The sequence below is a fragment of the Sphaeramia orbicularis genome, chromosome 21, assembly GCF_902148855.1.
Source record: "Sphaeramia orbicularis chromosome 21, fSphaOr1.1, whole genome shotgun sequence".
NCBI lineage: Eukaryota > Metazoa > Chordata > Actinopteri > Kurtiformes > Apogonidae > Sphaeramia > Sphaeramia orbicularis.
Window position 1 is genome coordinate 7,662,802 of NC_043977.1, and position 21,580 is coordinate 7,684,381.

The 21,580-nt window shown below is 36.8% G+C and overlaps 1 protein-coding gene across 1 annotated transcript in view; it reads right to left on the reverse strand.

Annotated features, from left to right (window-relative positions):
- Positions 1-728: 728 nt before the first annotated feature.
- The window catches only part of sucla2 (succinate-CoA ligase ADP-forming subunit beta), a 34,661-nt gene continuing 13,809 nt past the window's right edge, over positions 729-21,580 (reverse strand). The window contains exons 5-11 of the mRNA XM_030125599.1: positions 20,678-20,806; positions 15,151-15,289; positions 7,570-7,731; positions 6,337-6,479; positions 6,105-6,225; positions 2,913-3,001; positions 729-1,377 (exon numbers count right to left, since the gene is read on the reverse strand). Of these exons, the coding sequence (XP_029981459.1) occupies positions 1,303-1,377; positions 2,913-3,001; positions 6,105-6,225; positions 6,337-6,479; positions 7,570-7,731; positions 15,151-15,289; positions 20,678-20,806 (858 nt within the window). The 3' untranslated portion in view covers positions 729-1,302. The remainder of the gene's footprint in view (positions 1,378-2,912; positions 3,002-6,104; positions 6,226-6,336; positions 6,480-7,569; positions 7,732-15,150; positions 15,290-20,677; positions 20,807-21,580) is intronic.

Here is a 21,580-nt window from a genome sequence, read left to right on the forward strand (position 1 = left end):
GGGTCTGGGATACAAAACAATAAGGACTAATGTCAGAATAATATATCATTGCATTGGTTAGTTTGATTTAAATTGTTATCTTTGTTTCCAAAATAACTCAGAGATGGTTTGGACTGAATTTCTCTCAACATTGACTTTTTTTTTTTTTTTTAAATCCATGACTGTAATTTTAAATGTTCTAAAATATTTTTCATGCTCTGACTAAAGAATTTTCTACCACAACTAACCATCTACTTTCTTCACATCTCACTGAGGAAGAAAAATCTCCCATTAAACTTCAAGGAAATATTGATGTTTTTATCTCAAATCAGCATGAACAGGACATCTTATGAGCTATGTGTCCCAATATTTTTGTCCATATAGTTAATTTTATAGTTGATAATTTGAGGGCGGTTAAACTGTCTCCAGGGGCAACGACGATCTCAAGCCTCATTTTAAGCTGAAATCTGATGCAAATCACCGTTCTTGTCAACAGTAAACCGCTCTGCATCTGTCATATTAGCAGGAATAAAGAGCTGGTGAAAGCTTGTGCTGGCAGGAGGTAAAAACGCAAAACGCCTGTAGAGAGGAAAACCACATGCTGAAGCCATTTCTTTGTCAGAACCTTATTATTAAATCAGTGGAGCCGAGCAGTTATTAAGGAGAAAGTCGAAGCACGGAGCTTAGTGCGGTTGTTTTCAGCGCTTTAGCTGATTTGTTTGTTTGATGAAATACTTGAACAAAGAGAGAACGAGTCCATTCTTTATTTTTGTACATTCCTATTTAGAGACAGCACACTCAACAGGGGCTCATGCAGAACTATGTGTGTGTGTGTTTATGAAAACTAGCTGCATTACAATCGTTTTATTCTGATGCTTTTACAGTTTTGCGATAAAATTTGATGTAACAGCACTGTTTTACAGCGACGTCTCTCAAGGTCTACCAAAGTTTTATTTCCCAAAGAGGCAGGCAGAGCGTGGAGGTGAAAGGAGGGTTTGTGCGTATCGACTCGAGTGCAATAAACCTTTGTTGGTTTTGAGGAGACGTGTGTGGGGGGGGGGGTTCCGACGATGAGGCGGCGATTGGGGGTGCTAGCGTCATGTTGGAAGCCTGTATTGAGTCGTGTCACTGCGCCGCAGAGAAAGAAAGATCAAACGGGAAGACCTAAGGACCCCGAAAATCAGCTCATTTGGTCTCAGAGGGAGGGTCTCGTCTAGGTGTCTGAGTCTGGAGTGGAATAAAGTGGAGAGTTGCCGTGGATGTGTCCGGGCAGATGTAAAAGAAAGGGTGGTGGGAGTCGCAGAGGTCAAAGGTCGAGGTTTCTTAGATGGGCAGCTGGAAGGTGATGTCTACTTGAGCTTCCTTAGCCAGAGAGACGATTTCAGAAAGCTTCACAACCTGAAAAGAGACAAAATATAATCAACAAGACGGACTGGTAGCGTCTGACCAAACATCAGCTCCTTATGTACGAGTAATGATCACGAACAACACCGAAGACCTGAAGAAAAAGGAATCAAATGAATGAACTCAACTAATTCAATCAAAGTCCATATATGACTTCTATCAGTGATGAATAGGAAATATATTGATATCTGTAACTATTTAGTAGTAGTAGTAGTAGTAGTTGATTGGGTCGTTAATTACTTTAAACAACATATCTGTTGTTCCATACACAATGTGACTGAAAGGGTTTAGGCTGAAGTACAGACTTATTTAGCCTAACCCTAACCTTATTTACAGTTAACACAATGTCTCCACATGAAAACAAACAAACAAAACTGCATTGTAATCACTGCTAAATATCCAAAACGAGAGAATACATATTTAATTTAATTCAGGCAAATCATGTCCTTATCTCAACTACCAATGCTGATCCTAGTCTTTTAAACAAGTGTTTTCTTTAGTCAATCCTAAGCTCTGGGGGGGGGGGCTAAAAGTAAAAACAAGGTTATACAATATACACAAACAAACAAACAATTACTAAATAAGTACATTACTACAAAAACAGGGAGACAAACACTCAACAGGTGCAACACTCAACTAAACTTTGTTGCAGGTGTAACTTGGAACCTACTTGGGTGTTTCAGATGACTCTACAAAATAAAAATTCTATTTAGAGGTTCAGCTCATGTATTTTCTGGAAGGCAATTACTTATATTTACATAATATTTATAGAATTATCAGGTTTTCTTTTCTTCTCTTAATATTTGTTGTTTTACAAGTGTATATTTTCTGTTTTCCCTACACTTTATTTTTGTTTTCTGCTGTCAACTGTGTAATTTCCTCATGCTGGGATCAATAGTCTTATCTTTATCTTTTTTTATTTTATCTTTATCTTATCCTTATCTTATCTTTTCTCTATATTATCTTTCCTTTATCTTTTCTTTTTCTAATCTTTTCCTTATCTTATCTTCCCTATCTTCTCTTTTCCTTATCTTATCTTTTCTTCATATTATCTTTTCTTTATCTTTTCTTTTCTTTATCTAATTTTTTCCTTATCTTAACTTTTCTTTATTTTATCTTCTCTTTATCTTATCTTTTCCTTGTCTTATCCTTTTACTGCTCCGGCCCATCTGAGATCATATTGGGCTGAATGTGGCCCCTGAACTAAAATGAATTTGACAGCCCTGATATAGTGTATATTCTAACTAGATCACACACTTAAGCAGATAAATCAGACGTAAAATGAAAAACTCTCACGCTTTCCCGTCCTTATATAGTTCTACTGCGTAATGTCTCCAGATTCTCTGTAACAGACATTCATGAACCTTAATCAGACCTTAATCTCCTCTCATTTGACGTTATAATTTTCAGAATCATGCAGTGTGTGGAGTTCGACTAGTTCCCTCCATCTCCTCTGTGTAAATCAACACCTGGGTCCAGATGTTCTGCCCAACACCTGCAACCAGACTTGGCTGCAGTTTGAGTCGTACCATTTTGGCGGCTTCATCCAGGTCGTCGCAAGCCAGGATTTTCAGCGGACTGGCAGCGATCAGGGCTTTGGCATCGTCCACTCTTGTCCCTAAAAAGACAAACAGGCATCATCATCATCATGTGTAAAAGCATTAACGTATAGAGTCTGTCGACTGGTCTTTTCTATTTTGTAGCTGGATTTCTCGGGAAATGACAGTTTAAGTGGAAGAGGATTGCGGTTATTTTCTAGAACAAATATAGTTCCAGTGTCCCTGTATGTCTGCGTCCTGTTCTATCTGAATCAATCCCCAGTTGAATGTGTGAGGTTGTCAGGTTCTGTCTCTATGTTCCAGTCCTGTGGTCTGGATGCAGATCAATCTAACAATAGAAGTGGGCTGGACTTTCACTGGAGGAGAACTCAACTAATTCAGTAAAAGTCCATATATGACTTCAATCAGTGATCAATAGGAACTACAGTCACGGAAGAAATGATTAAGCCACCATTGTTTTCTTCAGTTTCTTGTTCATTTTAATGCCTGGTCCAACTAAAGGTACATTTGTTTGGACAAATATAATGATAACAACAAAAATAGCTCATAGTATTTTCAGAGCTGATATCTATCCATTTAACGTGTTTTCTTGATAATAACCAAAATCACGTCAGTTCTTCCATCAATATCTATGACATTGTACTGATAAAAACAGTGCTTTTGGACATTCCATGTTTTCTTTTCTGTCAGTTTTAGTCACATGAAACACACAGGAGTTAGTACTGGATTGCAAAACCATTGTTTTTGATGACTTTTGATGGTCTAATAATTTTTTTCCGTGACTACTGATATTTCTAACCATTCCCATGTAATAAACCATCAAAATACAGACCATTATAAGGCAAAATTGTAATACTTAAAAAAATCGTCAAAAAATTCATAACAAAATAATCAAGATTTCTCAAAAATTGTGAACACATTTTGTAGACGTTGTCCCAAAGAAGCTACATATAAAATTTTAAAATAATTCGACCATAAGTTTCAGAAACAAATATTGTTCAAATTTAGACTTTGGTGAACTTGAGTTTGACCCTTCAAGGTCACTCAAGGTCAAAGATCATGGACCCAAATAAAGTCCATATGTGACTTTCTATCAGTGTTCAATAGTAACTATACTGATATCCGTAACCATTTACATATTATAAACCATCAAAATATGACCATTATAAGGAGAGGCAAATTTTTCGTATTTCAAAAATTCAAAAATCTTAATTTCTCAAAACTGAGAAAAAACTTTATAGATATTGTCCCAAGGAAACTACATATAACATCTGAAATGAATCCAACCTGTAGTTTCTTCTGAGGAGATGTTTGAATTGCTCACGAAGACCTTCACAATAGCATTCTAGTGAATTTTTACAAAAAATTTAAATAAATGGATGGAGAATTTCTCGTTCTATGTCCAGATTAATTTAGTTCTTAACAGTAAGGTGTTAACAGATAGTGTCACCTCAAGTAACAAGAGAAAACAGACCGTAATTACAGGATTTACTGAGTAAAAAAGTAGATAGTAACAGTGAATTTCATGGTAATGGCTGAAAAACAGCCAATAAACACTGAGAAACACAACGTTCTAAAAGCTGCCTCTAGCGACTCCACAAACTGAAATCCTACCGATGCGTCCAAATCACTCTAACCCTCACCTGCGTTGTGATAAAACAGCCTCATCTTGTTGCGAATCTTTGGTGTGAACTTGACTTTGGAACGTGTGCAGCGTTTTCTATTCTGGTGTAAAAGGCGGAATGGCAGCGGGAGTCGTTTAAGGTGACGAGTGTGTCGCCTCCAAAATAGAACAGAGGAGCAGAAACAGCGGCCCCGAGGAAAACTGAGAGACGCCAGGTCTGTTTAGGATCCAAACACAAACATCCAACGCTTCCACGCATCGTCATCTAACGGCCAATATTTATATAAAGATGGGAATCAAACACAGATCCTCCTGCGCCTCCTGTCGAGGTTCAACCGTCTGGAGAATCAGTCATTTTTAATTAAGACAGGATGGAAAATTATTGAAGTTCAGTGGATGTTAATATACAGAACTTAACCCTTTATAGTTCACTCATAGAAATACTCTGAAAATCAAAATTTAAACCTTACTGTGTTACTGGAGGACATAACAAGACTTGATTACTTCTGTGAAATTTTTCTAAAACTGTATTGTCATGTAAAAAAATCAAGGTCAATGAAGATACCATATTTGGTTCCTTGCCCATGTGTGGCAAAAATAAATAAATAAAATGTATATATAAAAATTATAAGAAAAAACACAAGTAAGGTGAAAGGAACATGTATTTTACAACATTAGAACAATATTTTTTAGAACATTAGACCCACGTACGTGCTGATTCAGACCCCTGTCCACATCCACATGATCCCTTTGAACATCATTCCTGACATTAGTTCCATTACTTCATGGAACCGAACAAAGCAGGTCCACTCACTGTTTATGCAGAGGTGGACCTTACAGACCCTGGAGAACACATATGTCCTCACTATAACTGTTGCTGTCACTGTCTTGTAATGTGTGCTGAAATTACCAAAAACAGTCACTTGCCTAATGAAGGGTTCATATAGAGACAGAAGTTAACCCTTTAGACACTAGGTTTTTTCCCAAAAAACATTCAATTTTGATATCAACATTTCAAAAAGCGGCATCTTGGATGTGTTTAGAGATAAAGTCATACAGTAAATCAGACAAATACTGGGTATGACCCAAAGTTTATAAAGGGAGTAAATATATTCATCTAATTTGCATATTGTGATATCACAGGGCAGGTTTTGTGTTTAAAGAGTGTTTTATTAGGTAATATATTTGTAGTATTTATAATTTCTTTCCTGCTACTTTTTATTACTGTACTTTCCAGACTATAAGCCGCACCCACCCCGTCTCCAATGTCTCACCATCGATTCATTGGTGTCAAGCTTACGTGCAGTGGCTCTATTTCCTTCTTCGACAGCTGGATCAATCGTTAGCCCAGAAAAACATACATTAGCTGCATCATTTTTGAGCTGTGGGTTCACAGTGTGTGGAAAAAAGTAGCGGCTTATAGACCGGAAATTACGGTATATTTGCAGAGTAACTGTAACACACAACAGTTTCCCTGGAATTAATAAAGTATTCTGATACTGATATTTCACAGTTCTAAAATACAGTCTGCGTGTTACCTTGTAACCGCACTACGATGGGGATCTTGAGGTCCAGGTCTCTCACAGCCATGATGATGCCCTGGGCGATGACATCACATCTCATGATTCCTCCAAAGATGTTGACCAGGATGGCCTGAACCTGAAGAGCAGCGTCAACACACACACCATTAAAACCAAACACCTACACACAGAATCTAAAATCAGAGTGCGTAGAGGAGGAGCAGCCTCAACCCCCCCACCCTGTCCTTACCTTCCTGTCAGAGGTGATGAGTTTGAAGGCCTCAGTCACCTGATGAGCTGTGGCTCCACCCCCCACATCCAGGAAGTTGGCTGGCGTGCCACCATGGAGTTTGATGATATCCATGGTGGCCATGGCCAGACCGGCTCCATTGACTGAAGGAAGAAACAGTTTTAAACTGAAAATCTGAAATACTGTACATCTGCACTGTTTGTATGAACTAAAGCTACTACACCCCCCCCCCACCCCCCCTTAGTTTGGATTCTTTTAGATATACGTTTATATTGTTTTTTTTATCTTGTGTGCTGCATGTGACATTTCTATTGGCTGCAAGTCTAAAAATACGTTTCATTGTGCATTGTATTATATAAAACTGAGATGTTTCAGATGTCTAATGATCCACCAGTGGGACTGGACAGTTTACACTGTGCAATGTTGTTTATTGTATCCAGTGTGTCTTCCTCTCTTTCACCTGTATTACTTATATATTGTTATATATAACATAATTACCCATTATTTTTACAGCTTTGCTTTAGTATTACTACTTTATTATTTATTTCTACAAGTACTTTATAATGTGCATTTGCCTGTTTTTTTTTGGTTTTTTTTTACTAATGTTTCTATAGTTATTGTTATCACTATTTTCTTTACTTTTAACTTGTTATATTTGTTATATATACTGTTATATACATTCGGTGTTTGTGCTGCTTCCAGAACCTCAATTTCTGTACATGTGACAAATGAAGTCTATCTGAGCGTATGTAATTTCATCTAAAACGTGATCTGTAATGTCCCCGTCTATAAGCATAATATTGTTAAAATTACACTTATTGTTCATGAGAAATTTAAGTGGTTTTTTTTTTGGGTTGTTTATATCTTTTTTGTAAAGGATAATTTGTAAATGTAAATATCTTCATAATTAAAATGTTCTTTTTTGTACTAAAACAAAGAGAAACATTTAGAGTTGACATTATTTATAGGTTATGTTATTATTTTAATGGTCTGATCCACTCAAGATCAAATTGGACTGAATGTGGAACCTAAACTAAAATTACTTTGTCAGCTCTGGCCTTAGGTAATTATCCTATGAAGCTAATGATGCACTCTTACTTCACATAATCACACAAGCTGCAAAAATCTCGCATATTGAACCTGCAAATGTTAATAACAAATAGATAAAAACCAAATTGTGATTAAAAACATGTAAACAAAACCCATCTAGCTCCCCCTCCTTCCTGCACCCACCCAGGCAGCCGATGGTTCCGTCCAGGCCGATGTAGTTGAGGTCCGCTTTGGCCGCCTGCCGGTCTCTGGGGTCCTCCTGGGTCCAGTCTTGCATGTCGAACACCATCTTCTGGCGGTACGCTGCGTTGGAGTCGAAGTTGATCTTGGCGTCCATGCACATGACTGTTGAGTAAGCAGAAACAAGGAGAGCCTGGCATCAGACGGAGGCTTCACTTCCAGCATCCTTCTGCTGATTCCACAGCTGCCATCTGTGGTGGCCTTTTGTGCACCAGTCATGTTGGTTTCACTCCTCTGTCATGACGCCAACATGGAGCCGGTTATCCGCTCTTAAATACTCTCATGACATGGTGTGAAGCCCTCTTCAGGTCAAGAACAGGATGATACTTTGATCATCAAGGAAAGCTGCTTTAGTTTCATTTTCAGCCTTTATCTGTCAACTGTTTGACCTCTAATGCACTGAAGATTTACGTATTTATTGTGCAATCACCCAATAATGTACAATAACCCTTTATAATGTGAAGTATGTGCAATAACTTTGGGCAAAATCCTCAGTTCTTGCAATAACAATGCAATATTCATTCAATATTTATTCAAACATAAATACACAATTTTTATAGACTTGTTCATAGATTTACATATTGTTAATTTTGTGTTTATTCATATTTATGTCTATTTTTAGTTCTATTCTAATTTAATTTTTGTAAAGTGTTATATTCCATTTTCTTATTTTACTTTTTAGTTTTTGTAATTCACTCTATTCTTATTTTCTGAAGTTTTTTTTTTCCATCTTTTTGTTTTAAAATTAATATTGTTCACTCCTAATTTCATTGCACACACAATGACAGTAAAGACTATTCTGATTCTGATTCTGAACTCCATGCAGGAAAACGTGATCTAACTTGTGCACTAGGTTTTCAGCCTTGCTTTGCTACAGATCAAAAACAGGATGATACTCAGATCATCAAGGAAAGCTGCTGTAGATTCATTTTCATCTTTTATCTGACGACTGTTCTACCTCTAATACACTGAAGAATGATGTATTCCTCGTGCAATCACTACCAGTAATGTACAATAACCTTGTATAATGTGAAGTATGTGCAATAACTTTGGGCAAAATCCTAAGTTCTCACAATAACAATGTAATACTTATTCAAACATACTTGTTCATAGATTTACGTACTGTTAATTTTGTGTCTGTTCATATTTTACGTCTATTTTTATCTTATTCTTTTAGTTCTATTCTTATTTAATTTTTGTAAAATTTTCTATCCTATTTTCTTATTTTAGTTTTTGTAATTTTATATTCACTCTATTCTTATTTTCTTACTTTTTTTTTTTTTAAATCAATACTGTTGTTCACTCCTAATTTCACAGCACACACAATGACAGTACAGACTGTTCGAATTCGGATTCTGAAACTCGTGCAGAAAAATGTGATCTAATTTGTGCACTAGGTTTTCAGCCTTGCTTTGCTTCTGCGGTAACCTGAGGGCTACTTAGCTTCGCTTAGCTACACATCAACTATGCAAAAAACTGTTCTAGTTTTACTTTGATTTATTTAACACATCCATACTCATCCACCCTGCAGAATCCTCCTCCACTGACCTCTAGGCTGTCGTCCTGTTATAAACTGTTAAAAACCACTTAAAACTCATGCAAAGCCCCTAAAAGCTTAATGCAGTGTCATTCCATGGAAAGGAATTCACCTCCTTGACTCTGTTTACAGGCTGGAGAAAGAAAACATACATCATGAAGCAAAATGATGGGATGGATTTTCAGTGAACATGGGAATGAAAGCTACAGATTTTCAGATTTTGGCATTTTGTTCCAGTTTCCACATCCCGCAGTTTTAAACCCACAGTATGTAACGCTATATTATATTTAAAGGGGTCATATTTATCTAAACCCACTTTTATTAGACTTCGGTTCATTTATTTGTGTGTTTGGACCCTAATAGTTAATACAGTTTGAATTTGAACCCTCCAGCTGCTGCAAAACTATCTTTATATCCATTTTGGCAAAACTCGAGTGGATTTCTACAACCTGTTAATTCCTGCTTAATTTGTTATGTCTATAATTAGTTACATCACGACATTTGCACATATAAGATCAAGACTTCCAACAAACATTTCTCCGTAATTGTTTATCAGCAGCAGTGGTTGTAGTAAAAACTTAAAATATGTCCAAACTTTGAGCCGATTACCTAAAATGTTCAGTTGTTGGTTGTATTAATGAACACAAGAGGCTGAAGAGGACAGAACAGCACAGTCAACAACCTGTAGGGGGTGGGGCATCAAGTGGCTCATGTGCATTTAAAGGGCCAGCGTTTAAAACGGATTTTCTGGTGTCATTACTCAGAAATAGGGTTGAAGATGGACCTGTGGAGTTGAATTAATGAAGAATTCAGACCCAAGCAGAGTATTTACACTTCATGGGGACCACAGGGAAATGTTTGAGAATGCATGATTCCATTTAAAGTAGCTAAATATCACTCCTTTAACATAGTCACTGTAAAACAGGGGTGACAAACATACGGCCCATGGGCCAAAACTGGAATGCCGTAAGTTCTATAGAGTGATTCTTTCTTTCTTTCTTTCTTTCTTTCTTTCTTTCTCTCTCTCTCTCTCTCTACTGAGCTGATTTAAAAAGTGAATATCCCCCTAGTGATCAATAAAATTCATCTACACCTGCATAAATACACTAAACATAACATGGCTGAGGCTGTAAGTGGCTTTATTGAGTTACCTCTGAGTGACACAGACTTCTATTCCATTTAATTCGACAATTTGCAGTGAGACAAAAATCATTTAATGTCACAAGTATCAGCTGCATGGAAGTCAACTCACTAGTCAGCTGATGGCAGAGACTGGCAGAGACTGTTGGAATTAAACAGTCTGACGGTCACAGCCCCTTTAATTCCACCTTATAACCTCATAATTATAATTACACACAATAGTTTTACACACTTATTTATCTACATTTCTTTTAATTATCATATTGATAATATTTGTTGAGAACATATTGTACAACTTGCTGTTCTAACTGTGGGTTAAGGTTAATTAATAGTGTTTAAACTGTATATTTGATTTTTTTCCCCTGCTTCTATAATTATAACTTGCACAGAGTAAATGTAACACACATTAATTTCCCCTGAGATTAATAAACTATTCTGATTCATCAAACTGCCACATTACAGAAACTTTATCCTATATAATGTGTGTTGTTCCACAGAATTTATAAACTGTAGTTCACTTGTTACCATGAAGTACAGGCCAATTTTCAACAGTTTTCCTCAATAAAACTTTTCTTTAAAATCCTTGGTTTCTCTGTTCATTAGAGGTGACACCAGCTTCTCTAAAGAACAGAACTGCTCAGTGATTGGACAGAAATCCCCAACCTTCTTTTCTTCTTTTAAATGGTTTTGAAATGTCAGTAAATAGCAGAGGTGCAGCTGTTTAAATAACTCAGAATCACTGTCCTCAGATGATAGAAATAAACTGATATCCAGAAGGAAAACTGTGAGAAACGCCGGCGGATACAACAGACCTATGGAGTTGTATCGGCAGGTTTCACAACCAGGCAAACTGGGAATCTAGAAGTAGACGCAAAAGGCAGCTTTGTCTAGTCCGAGCCAAACTAAAGACCTTTGTTACCATGGCAACAGTCAGTCACACTGCCAATCATACAAACTAACGAGCAGGAGGAAAACACGGCTGATAATTTGTGGTTTAATAATATTTTACACAGGGACTAGAGCGGACTCAGAGCTCTCCCCTCTACTGTTGTGATCATCATAAACACCTGACTGACAAACAGGGGCGACTACTGAAGGTGAACTGAGCCACGGAGATGACATTTTTCTCTAATTATCCATTTACTGGTGATGAAATACAGGCATAATACTTCCAGGCTCCTCAGGGCTAAGAAAACCAAAAAAGGCAAAGGTCAGAGAACTCACAGAGCGGGTCGAGTCCAGATTACAACCTATTAACGATGATGCTGCCTCATTAGTTGTCTACAGCTCAACCAGAAAAACAAACACACGTCAGCCTGGAAAACAATGGCGAGTTTTGTGGGGCGGGTCCAACATATGGTCCGTGGGCCAAAACCGGCCCCCCAAAGGGTCCACTCTGGCCCGTGGTATTGAACTTGTGAAATGCAAAAAAGAGGGTATCAATATCATTTTAGTTACAGCCCAGTTAAACTAAATATTTTTCTTTGTTCTATCAAAAGAAAAATTACAGTGGTACCTTGATTTACGAGTATAATTCGTTCCATGACCAAGATTGTAACTCAGATTGCTTGTACATCAAATTGATCTTCCCCATTGAAATGAATCCATTCCAGCCCCCAAAAAACCACCCTAATTTCACAATTTAATGATTTAGCCAGCGTATGCCAACCAATTGAGATTTCTCTAAAACGCTGGCACGAACTGAACTATCAATGTTTTTTTTTTTAATTTTGGGCATATACGTAGCTTTCAATAACTTATAGATAATTTATACCAACAAAAGCTCACAAAAAGCACAAAACGCGAGCACAACACAACAGAGATGCTTCTACAGTGAGGTAACTATGTGAAGTGAATGAGTGAGACGCGGGATGTTGGGCAGATGTTTGCAGCGGCAAGTAGCGGCGGTGTATCTGAAGCTCACTCTTAACTCGGATTTTGGCTCGCAACTCAAAACAAAAAATAGATAAAATTGACCAAGCAACACCTCGTAACTTGGAAAACTCGTATGCTGGTGCACTCGTAAGTCAAGGTACCACTGTATGTGAAAATATTTAAATTTATAAACTACCATTTCACAAAAAAGGGAACATGAACAACTGTGTACAACCTGAAATAAGTTGAAAAATTTGTTGAAAAATAAATGCAAGTTGAAGAATATTCTACATGTTACAAAATGTTTTGTGCCTTTGTAGGTTCACTGTGATCTGTAAGTTCAAATGCACATTAGAGCTGCACAATATATCATTTGAGCATCGTCATCACAATGTGCGTGTGTGCAATAGTCACATCACAGGTCCTGCAATGTAGGAGGCAAATGAACTCCACGTGTTCACATCTAATTTCAACCTGGGTACCTGACACACAACACAACTAATTTGTTTGACCATTTACGTTGGCACCACACAGCTATTATATCCTCCTGAGTATTTTTTCATATCACAATATATATCGCAGGGTTAAAAAAACTCGCAATGTCAGTTTTTTCCAATATCATGCAGTCCTAATGCACATGTGTAAATAAACTGAGGCAGAATATTGTTAAAATTGCACTCATGATTATTCATGTTATTCACATTTTTTAAAGGATAGTTTGCAGATGTTAGCATTTTCTTCCTGTAATGTTACTTTTTTTACTCTGAAAGAGAAAAGTCAGTTTGTCAGCACAAGTGGGTCAGTTTTGACCTACTTATGCATCTAAGGGTTAAAGGAATAAAAGGGTTTTGACATTTCGCTGTTGGTCTTCTCTACAGCGCAGAACAGAATTATAGTCTGATGTGTTTTCTACAGTCAAAAAACAACACTACGATCTGTTTTTATGTGCAGCTTCCATACCATTCCTGCTTCTTCCAATGTGTTATTTGACATGTAGTGTCTTCACGTTTGTCTGAACGCTGACTATAAACCAGACTACAGCCTCCGTCTGCATCTCAACAGTTTTCAATGTGGAAAGGATGAACTGATTCTTCCAAACTATACTGCAGCGTTCTGGCAAATTTCATCCGACTGTTTTGGTTTTCTGGCTTCAACAGTTGTTTTAACTCAGTCTCATGGCTCTCCTAGCACAGTTTCAGGCACAGCAGGTGATTTTCTTTTCAGTGGAAAAATAAATGGCCAAATGGTTGCCGTGCCAGTCACATAATGGCAATATTTTCTCTTTCATTCTTCTTGTGTCTTGTCTGCCTTATAATCAACATCAGCCATTCTAAATGCATTATCTTTTCTAATACAGGACATGTACACAGCCTCATATTTAGAGCTGCACAATTAATTCTTTGGTCAGTCTGTGCAGTTAAATCATCACAAGAGATGTTAATGCAAAGGCCTAGTGCAGGGCTGTTAAACTCATTTTAGTTCAGGGACCAAATACACATCAATATGATCTCAACTGGGCCGAACCAGTGAAACAATAATAGTGAAAAAAGTGAAATTACACCATGAAAATGTTTACTATCCTTTAAAAAAAACTGTGAATAACACCAACAATCTTAAACATTTTGAAAAATAAGGGCAGTTTTAGCAATATTATACCTCAGGATATCATTTACAACCTGAAATTTCTTTAGAACAATATTCTGCCTCATCTTTTACTATTTACACATGTACATTACAACTTACACGTCACAGAGGACCTACAAATACACAAAACATTCAGTAACAGGCAGAATACTTGTACAATTGTACTTATTTTTCTCAAGATATTTCAGGTTATTCCCATTTTTTGTGAAAGGATAGTGTGTAAATGTAAACATTTTGTTATTATCTATGGGTTATGATTCATATTGGTCTGTATGTGCAAACTGAATTAAAATTATTTTGACACCATCACCTCTTAATGTCTTCAATGTAATTTTTGCATTTCATAAATTCAACCCACTGGGCAGATTGGTCCTTTTGGTAGGCCAGTTTTGGGTGTATGTTTGACACCCCTGGATTAGTGTGTGTAAGGTGATAATTTGGTTTCATCCACAATGAGCAGAGAGAGGTCGTCTGAAAATACTGAAAAAAGGATGTTTTAATCAAAATATCACTTTTTCACCAAACTCTGCAGCCTCATTTTTACTGCATTTCATTTGTCTTTTTTGGTTTGTTAGTTCAACATTTTGTGAAGTACAAATAAAGGGCAACTTGAAAAGGGGAAACCAAAACATGTAAAAAGCTACACTTCTAACACATGATTATGGTTTTGTTTTCATGCTGTAATGACTTTTTGTCTTTGATAAATTATTTCCGAAAAGTCATCACTGAATAGAGGGTAATCCATTCTACAGCTGCATAATTAATCCAATAATAATGGCAATATCAGTCTGTTTAATTATATAATTGGAAAAGGCTGCAGATTACGAAGGATTTACAATGACTGAATGGAAGAAGATAAACACTGTGGAGTGAGAAGGTTCTGTGTAAAACATGCAAAAGGATGAGTTTTATGGTGTTTTCATGTTTTATATAGTTATTCAATGTTACACTGATGTTTAAGTTTATATAATTAGGGATCTTTAATGACTTGATTTGTCAGTTCAACATTTTTTGTAAAACAGGAACAAGTTTTCATCATGAACTTTAAGTCATCGCTCATTACAGCTTCAGTTACACAGAAAAATGTTGAAAAGGGACATAAATAAAGCGCAGCAGCCTGACAGGTCTAATAAAGTATCCATCTAAAGGGATAATGACTTGACTGGGCCATAATTAAGCTGCTAAATATACAATATGCGTTGACGTTTTCCACTTAATCAAAGTTCAGGATAGAATCAGTAACATGGAGCGAGTGATGGTATCTGCCTCCCTGCTGTTTCATTAGCATTCGACATCTCATCAGTTACTGATAACGGATGGCTACGTACCGATGCCAGAGGAGTCCTCCACCATAGGGTTGATTTCCACCATGGAGGCGTCATATTTGATGAATAGATTGTACAGTTTGATCATGTTCTCCGCGGCCTCGTTTATCAGCGCTGGTGGGAAGCCCATCTTCTGAGCGACCTGCAAGAACACAGCACATTTTACCACATAAACAAAACCATGACAGTAAATTTACAAGCACGGCAATGTTCTGATATTATTATGTTTTATTATTAGGCATTATTTTTTTGTGTCAGCTTCAGGTTTCCCTCTGTTGCTTGAAATTGGTCCTAAATGCCAAGAAGACAAAGTTTATGACTGTTGCAAAAGCCTGTTCTCAAAACTTAGAGCATAACAGCATTCAGACCTCAGACGGAAGAAAATATTTAAAAAAGTGTCATGCTACAAATATTTGTGTATCTGGAATGATGACAAACTGCCTTTTACACCCCATGTGGAACATCTGTTAAAAATAGGGCCGATGTCCCTGTACGTCAGCGTCATGTTCCATCAAGAATCTATCCCCAGTTGAATGTGTGAGGTTGTCAGGTTCTGTCTCTGTGTTCCAGTCCTGTGGTCTGGATGAAGGAGATCGATCTAACAATAGAAGTGGGCGGGACTTTCACTGGAGGAGAACTCAACTAATTCAAAGTCCATATATGACTTCTATCAGTGATCAATAGGAACTATATTGGTATCTGGAACCATTTACATGTTATAAATCACCAAAATATGGACCATTAAAAGTAAAGGCAAATTTTTAATATATAAAAATTCATCAATGATACGAAAAAAAAGAAAATTTCAAATGAATCCATTCAGTAATTTTGGAGAAGATTGTTGAAATCTAGAAATTGGTGACCTTGACTTTGACCAATCAAGGTCAAAGGTCATGGACTAAAGTGAAAGTCCATTTACAACTTCCTATCAGTGCTCAGTGGTGACAATATTGATATCTCTAACCATTTACATGTTAAAAAACATCAAAATATGGACCATTATAAGTAAAGGTACATTTTTAATATTTAAAAAATTCATCAAAAATGAAAAAATCTAAATCTCCCAAAACTGTGTAAAAGCTTTGCAGACATTGTCCCACGGAAGATACAAAGAAATGAATCCAACCAGTAGTTTTGTAAGAGAACATGTTTGAAGAACTTGCTAACGAAGACGACTACAAAGACAAGGCCGGACACAGCGCCTTCACAGTAGCTCATGGCCAATCATCCAGTGAGATAAAAAGCTTTAAGCCCTACTTGGCTTTTTTTTTAAATCGACATAAATTCTGTTTGAAGACAGACGTTGGAAAAAGCTTGTACAAACCACATTCCTGAGTGTGGTGGATTATGGGGACATCATTTATGAATCCACTGTTTGGACACAGTGTCTACCGTTCATTCCAGATGATGCCTTCAGGACCCCATCTGTGAACTGGATGCTCTGGTCTCATGGCCTCCACAAAAGTTCAGAAGACAACGGCATTGGCTTATATTTATTTACAAGGCTATATTGGGTAAATCCCCTATATCTGTGCCACCTCCACCTGCTCTACACAACTCCCACTCATCACATCAGCTCCTGTTCAGAGTTCACAGATTCCACGAACTTGGTAAAACAGCTTTTTCCAACACTGCACCTTGGTCATGGAACAATCTATAAATTCACTACAGCTTCAGCATCTCATTACCCTGGGTGAATTAAAATCACTTTCAAAGAGAAGAGTGTAGTTGCTATTCTTAAACCGTATTTAAACGATCTTATGCTGTCTTAATTGTATGTAAGTTTTATATTCTGTCTGTTCTTTTGTGCTGTACCAAAGTGCCTGTTGGCCAGGCCTCGCTTAAAAAGGAGACTTCCTGATTAAATAAAGGTAAAATAAAATAAAATAAAATAAAATGCATGTAGACATAATATGACAACATTCTCAGTTTGTAAGGTGCCATAAACTGCATGTTCTATTAGATTACATGAGATTAGATAGAACTTTATTGATCCTTTGGGCAGAACCCTGAGGAAACTGTGGTTCCAACAGCAGCACAAACACCGAATGTACACAAAAGAAATACCACAGGAAAATGGCAAAACCATAACTATTAAAAACAAAAAACAATATTGGAAAGAACAGGAAATTGCACAACATAAAGTACTATTAGAGACAACAAGTTGCAAAGTGGTAATCATGAAGATATTCAAAACTAGGCATTTTTCCAAACAGAGTTTTCTGTGACTAAGACGTGGGATGGGGGGTGATATTATTCTGGTCTGATGAAGATTTTTTGGACGTTGTTAACATTACATTTGGAAAATTAATCTCAGTTAAAAACAAAGTTCCTCTCTCACATAGATGATGTTCTGAAGAAAAATCCATATTTACAGCCAAAAAGAAAAACAAACCTACTTTTTAAACATTATGAAAGAAGATATCTGCATATTTTTGGATTTGGCCAAATCCGAAAACCTGACCTTTACAAAAGGTTTTTTAAGGAAAGGAAAAGGGAGGAGGCGGAGTTCACAGTGGAAAAAAAACATTTTTCAGGGTTTGAGCAGCTGTATGTGACCAGGAATATTCATTATTTTTCATTTTCATTAGTCATATAAACAGCTCATTAGGAATTTCCAAAATGAGGGCAAGAAACAGAATATTTTATGCGTGCAAACAGTCAGTGTTAAGCACAGATGAGCTCAGTCCGCAACGGCTGGACGGTAAAACCATAACGAAATGATGTCATTTTATGTCACATATCGTTAGCCTCATAGGGTAACTGCCTAACTCATACACAAATGGACAAAAGTATGTGGACACGTTGAATTCAGGTGTTTCTTTTCTAACAGGGGTCTGGGATACAAAACAATAATGACTAATGTCAGAATATAGTTTTATATTGGGATAAATATCATTGCATTGGCTAGTTTAGTTTAAATTGTTATCTTTGCTTCCAAAATGCCTGAGAGATTAGGCCTCTCAGGCATTTTGGCTGTTTTATTTGTGCAGACAATCGAGAGAATGAAAAACAACTAACTTTTTTAGTTTTGATTTGTACATGAATAATGAAATAACGAGTCATTTTTTAGTTTTCGGATTGTGGATTCTCAACTGAATATGAAAAGAACGAATGATACACGTATTCATTGAACACTTCACATCTGTTTTAAAGACACCCATTTGCCCTGGCTTTTAATACAAGTGTCTGACTTGTTTTATCTTCTGGTTGTGTTTTAGATGCTATTTATCCTTCTATTGTGTGTCCATTTTTATCAGTTCTAGTTTACTAGTTTGATCATATCTTGTATTTTTACCTATATCTTTGTACAGCACTTTGCATTGTTTTAAATGTGCTATAAAAACACACTTGACCTTGTTTTATCTTTTTCCATCTTCCCATTTATTAAACAGTGGAAAAAGCACAGACACTGCATCGTAATTCTTCTGCACTAGAAACGCTTCTCTTTCTGACTTTTGATATTTAAAATGTCACAAGTTTTAAAGCCTCCGTGGACAAAAGTAAAGAAGAAGAACATCAATAGAGCATCATCTCCTCCGAGAGCCGAGCAATCAGCACCTCTTCTCTCTGTCAAATATATCGAGTCTTTGCTTTCACTGTGACAACCAACATATTCAATATCCACAGTCCAGTCTGTCAGAGACATCGGCAAGAAAAATATAGTGACGCTCAGAGAGAAAAGGAGAAAGATAAGGAGACGGAGTGAAGACGGAGGAGGAGGAAAACCGTCATTTACAACCGGCTTCGCAAAGACGAGAAAGCAAAAACAAGTACAAATAAAAATAAAAGGCAACTTCAAAACAAGAAACTAAAAAAAAGTGTAAAAAGTTATACTTCTAACACATTACCATGCTTTTGTTTTTATGCGGTAGTGACTTTTTCTTTCAGAGAAATTATTTCCAAAAAGTCATCATTGAGCAGAGGGTATTCCATTCTACAGCTGCATAATTAATCCAATAATAATGACAATATCGGTTTGATTAATTATTATATAACTGGAAAAGGCTGCAGATTAGGAAGGATTTACAATGATTGAATGGAAGAAGATAAACACTGTCGAGTGAGAAGGTTCTGTGTAAAACATGCAAAAGGATGAGTTTTATGGTACTTTAATGTGTATATTCATAAAGTCAGTGCCATGTTACATTAAAATTAAGCTTAGTGTATTTACTGTCTTTAAAACCTCCAGATCCTGTTATATTGTTTTGTTATTTATCCTCCGAAACGTAGAAATCTTCATTATTACAGAGTCTGGAGGTTTGATTTAGCCAAATTTAGGACTTTTTTTTTTTAGGCATTTTTCTCATCATCTTCGGTCAAATTTCAGACCTTCTATTTACATAAATTACAGTCCAATGGGCCTCACTTATTTTTCACCAAAATGCACACAAAATACACTAAATTTCACCAAAAATACATTAAAATGCACTAAAAATACACTAAAATACAGGGAAAAAATACACTAAAATGTGCTAAAAATACAAAATAATACATTAAAAATACACTAAAATGCAGGTTTGATAAAGCTGAACTTCTGACTTTTTTAGACATTTTTCTTGCCGTCTTTAGTCTAATTTCATTCCTTCCATTCACATTAATACCAGTCCAACAGGCCTCATAGTTTTTGTGTTGAACCAGTCTGAACCTTGTTTCCATTTGTCCATGAATAATGTTTGTGCAACTGATGCTGAAGCTGCTAAAGCTCATACCTGACCCCCCCACCCCACCCACCACCCATGAATGACTGCTGGGGGCTGCACTCATTCCCCATCTCCGTTTGGATAAAATGATCAACACTAATTACACATCTGCCTAATTCTGTACAAAGATTTACAAATAAAGTATAGACAACTATTTTATTGTGTCATTATCAATTTTAAGGGGAATTAAGACCTTGATTTAGGACAATCAAGACTTTTTAAGGATCTGCAGACATCCTGTAGATAGGTGAGTCAGACACCTTGGTGAGTTTAGGTCATATGTTCACATCTGATGCACAGCATGGGCATTCACTAGGTTCCAAACTGGTTAGCCACAAGCATAAGAAATAATACAAGCCTGAGCTAACATAGCATTTTAATGCTATGGATGCTAGCATGATATTTCCCTTTGGTGTCTGAATGGTCATTCTGAAGCCACTGCCACCACTATGTTGGGTTTGGGAACCAGAAGTGACCATGTCTGGACAAGAGGGGCGGAGCAAAAGGAGTTGTTAGAGCTATCTGTGAGGGGTTAACGGTAAGCTAATGCTAAACACAAGCTTACTGACTTGGTAAATACATAACAAATAAGCTTAGTCTAGCGATTATTTGACTAAATTAGAGAGATAAAAGTAACGGAGAGTGAAACTAAGCCTGGTTTAAAATGAGCTGTCATTGTGGGATAAAAGTCCCCCGGTATTTTTTTCACTCCACAGCACCCACTCTCCTCTTCCTCCTCTTTTTCGATTTGTTCCCGGTCCAAAAACCCCAGAGCTGGAACATCTGGGCTTTGTTTAGCCACTCATTTCATCTACTATTGATTGTACCTTGACAGCCTGCTCCATCTTAATGCCCTCCACAATGTCAATGGGCTCCTTCACGATGGCGTCTGGGTTTTCCGCCGCAACATCTTCAATGTTCACGCCCCCCTGTGAGCTGCCAATCAGCACGGGCCCCTGGGAGACAAAAAAGAAGAAGTTTAATACTTTGAGTTAGTGCACCATATCCATTAGAAAAGACAGCTTAGACCTTCTATTCCTGCTTTATCAGATTCTGGTTAAAATGTGTCCAAGTGAGCCCAAAGCCAGAGAAAAGTTCCATCCCACATCTGTGAAGAAACTTTTCATTTTACAACACAGAGGTGTGGTTGGTAGAGGAAACACACACTCCAATCTGCTAAAATATATATATATTTTTTAAAGTTTTTTGTTAAAGATAGGGAATTTGAGATATTTGCAGAAACTTCTCGCGCAACACAGATGAAATTTTGTGACAGTAAAATCACTTTAACTCATAAAGACCCAAATGGTCACCGACGATCAAAACCATCTACTGATCTGAACTGTTTAATACCTGTTAATCCACTAATCCTATCAATACATGTAAATAATTGGTGTAACATACAGTTTGTCATCTTTTAATGGTCATCAGATATGACCCATTTGGACGTTCAGAGACTCCGTAATTACCACTGTCATCTTCTACAACATGGATTCACCAGTAAAACCCATGGAGTTTGATCAATGGCAATGGACGGACACACTGGGTTTATGTTTAGGTAATGATGTATTTTGCTGAAAAAGTCACTTTTTCTTCAGTTTTCTCAGTTTTTGATATAATAACCCTCAACAATAATCTGATCTTTTATGAACATCTACATGATCAGTACATTAAATATAGTAAAATACCTGATGTTCACTGAAAAAAAACATAAAATACAGAGGGTAATG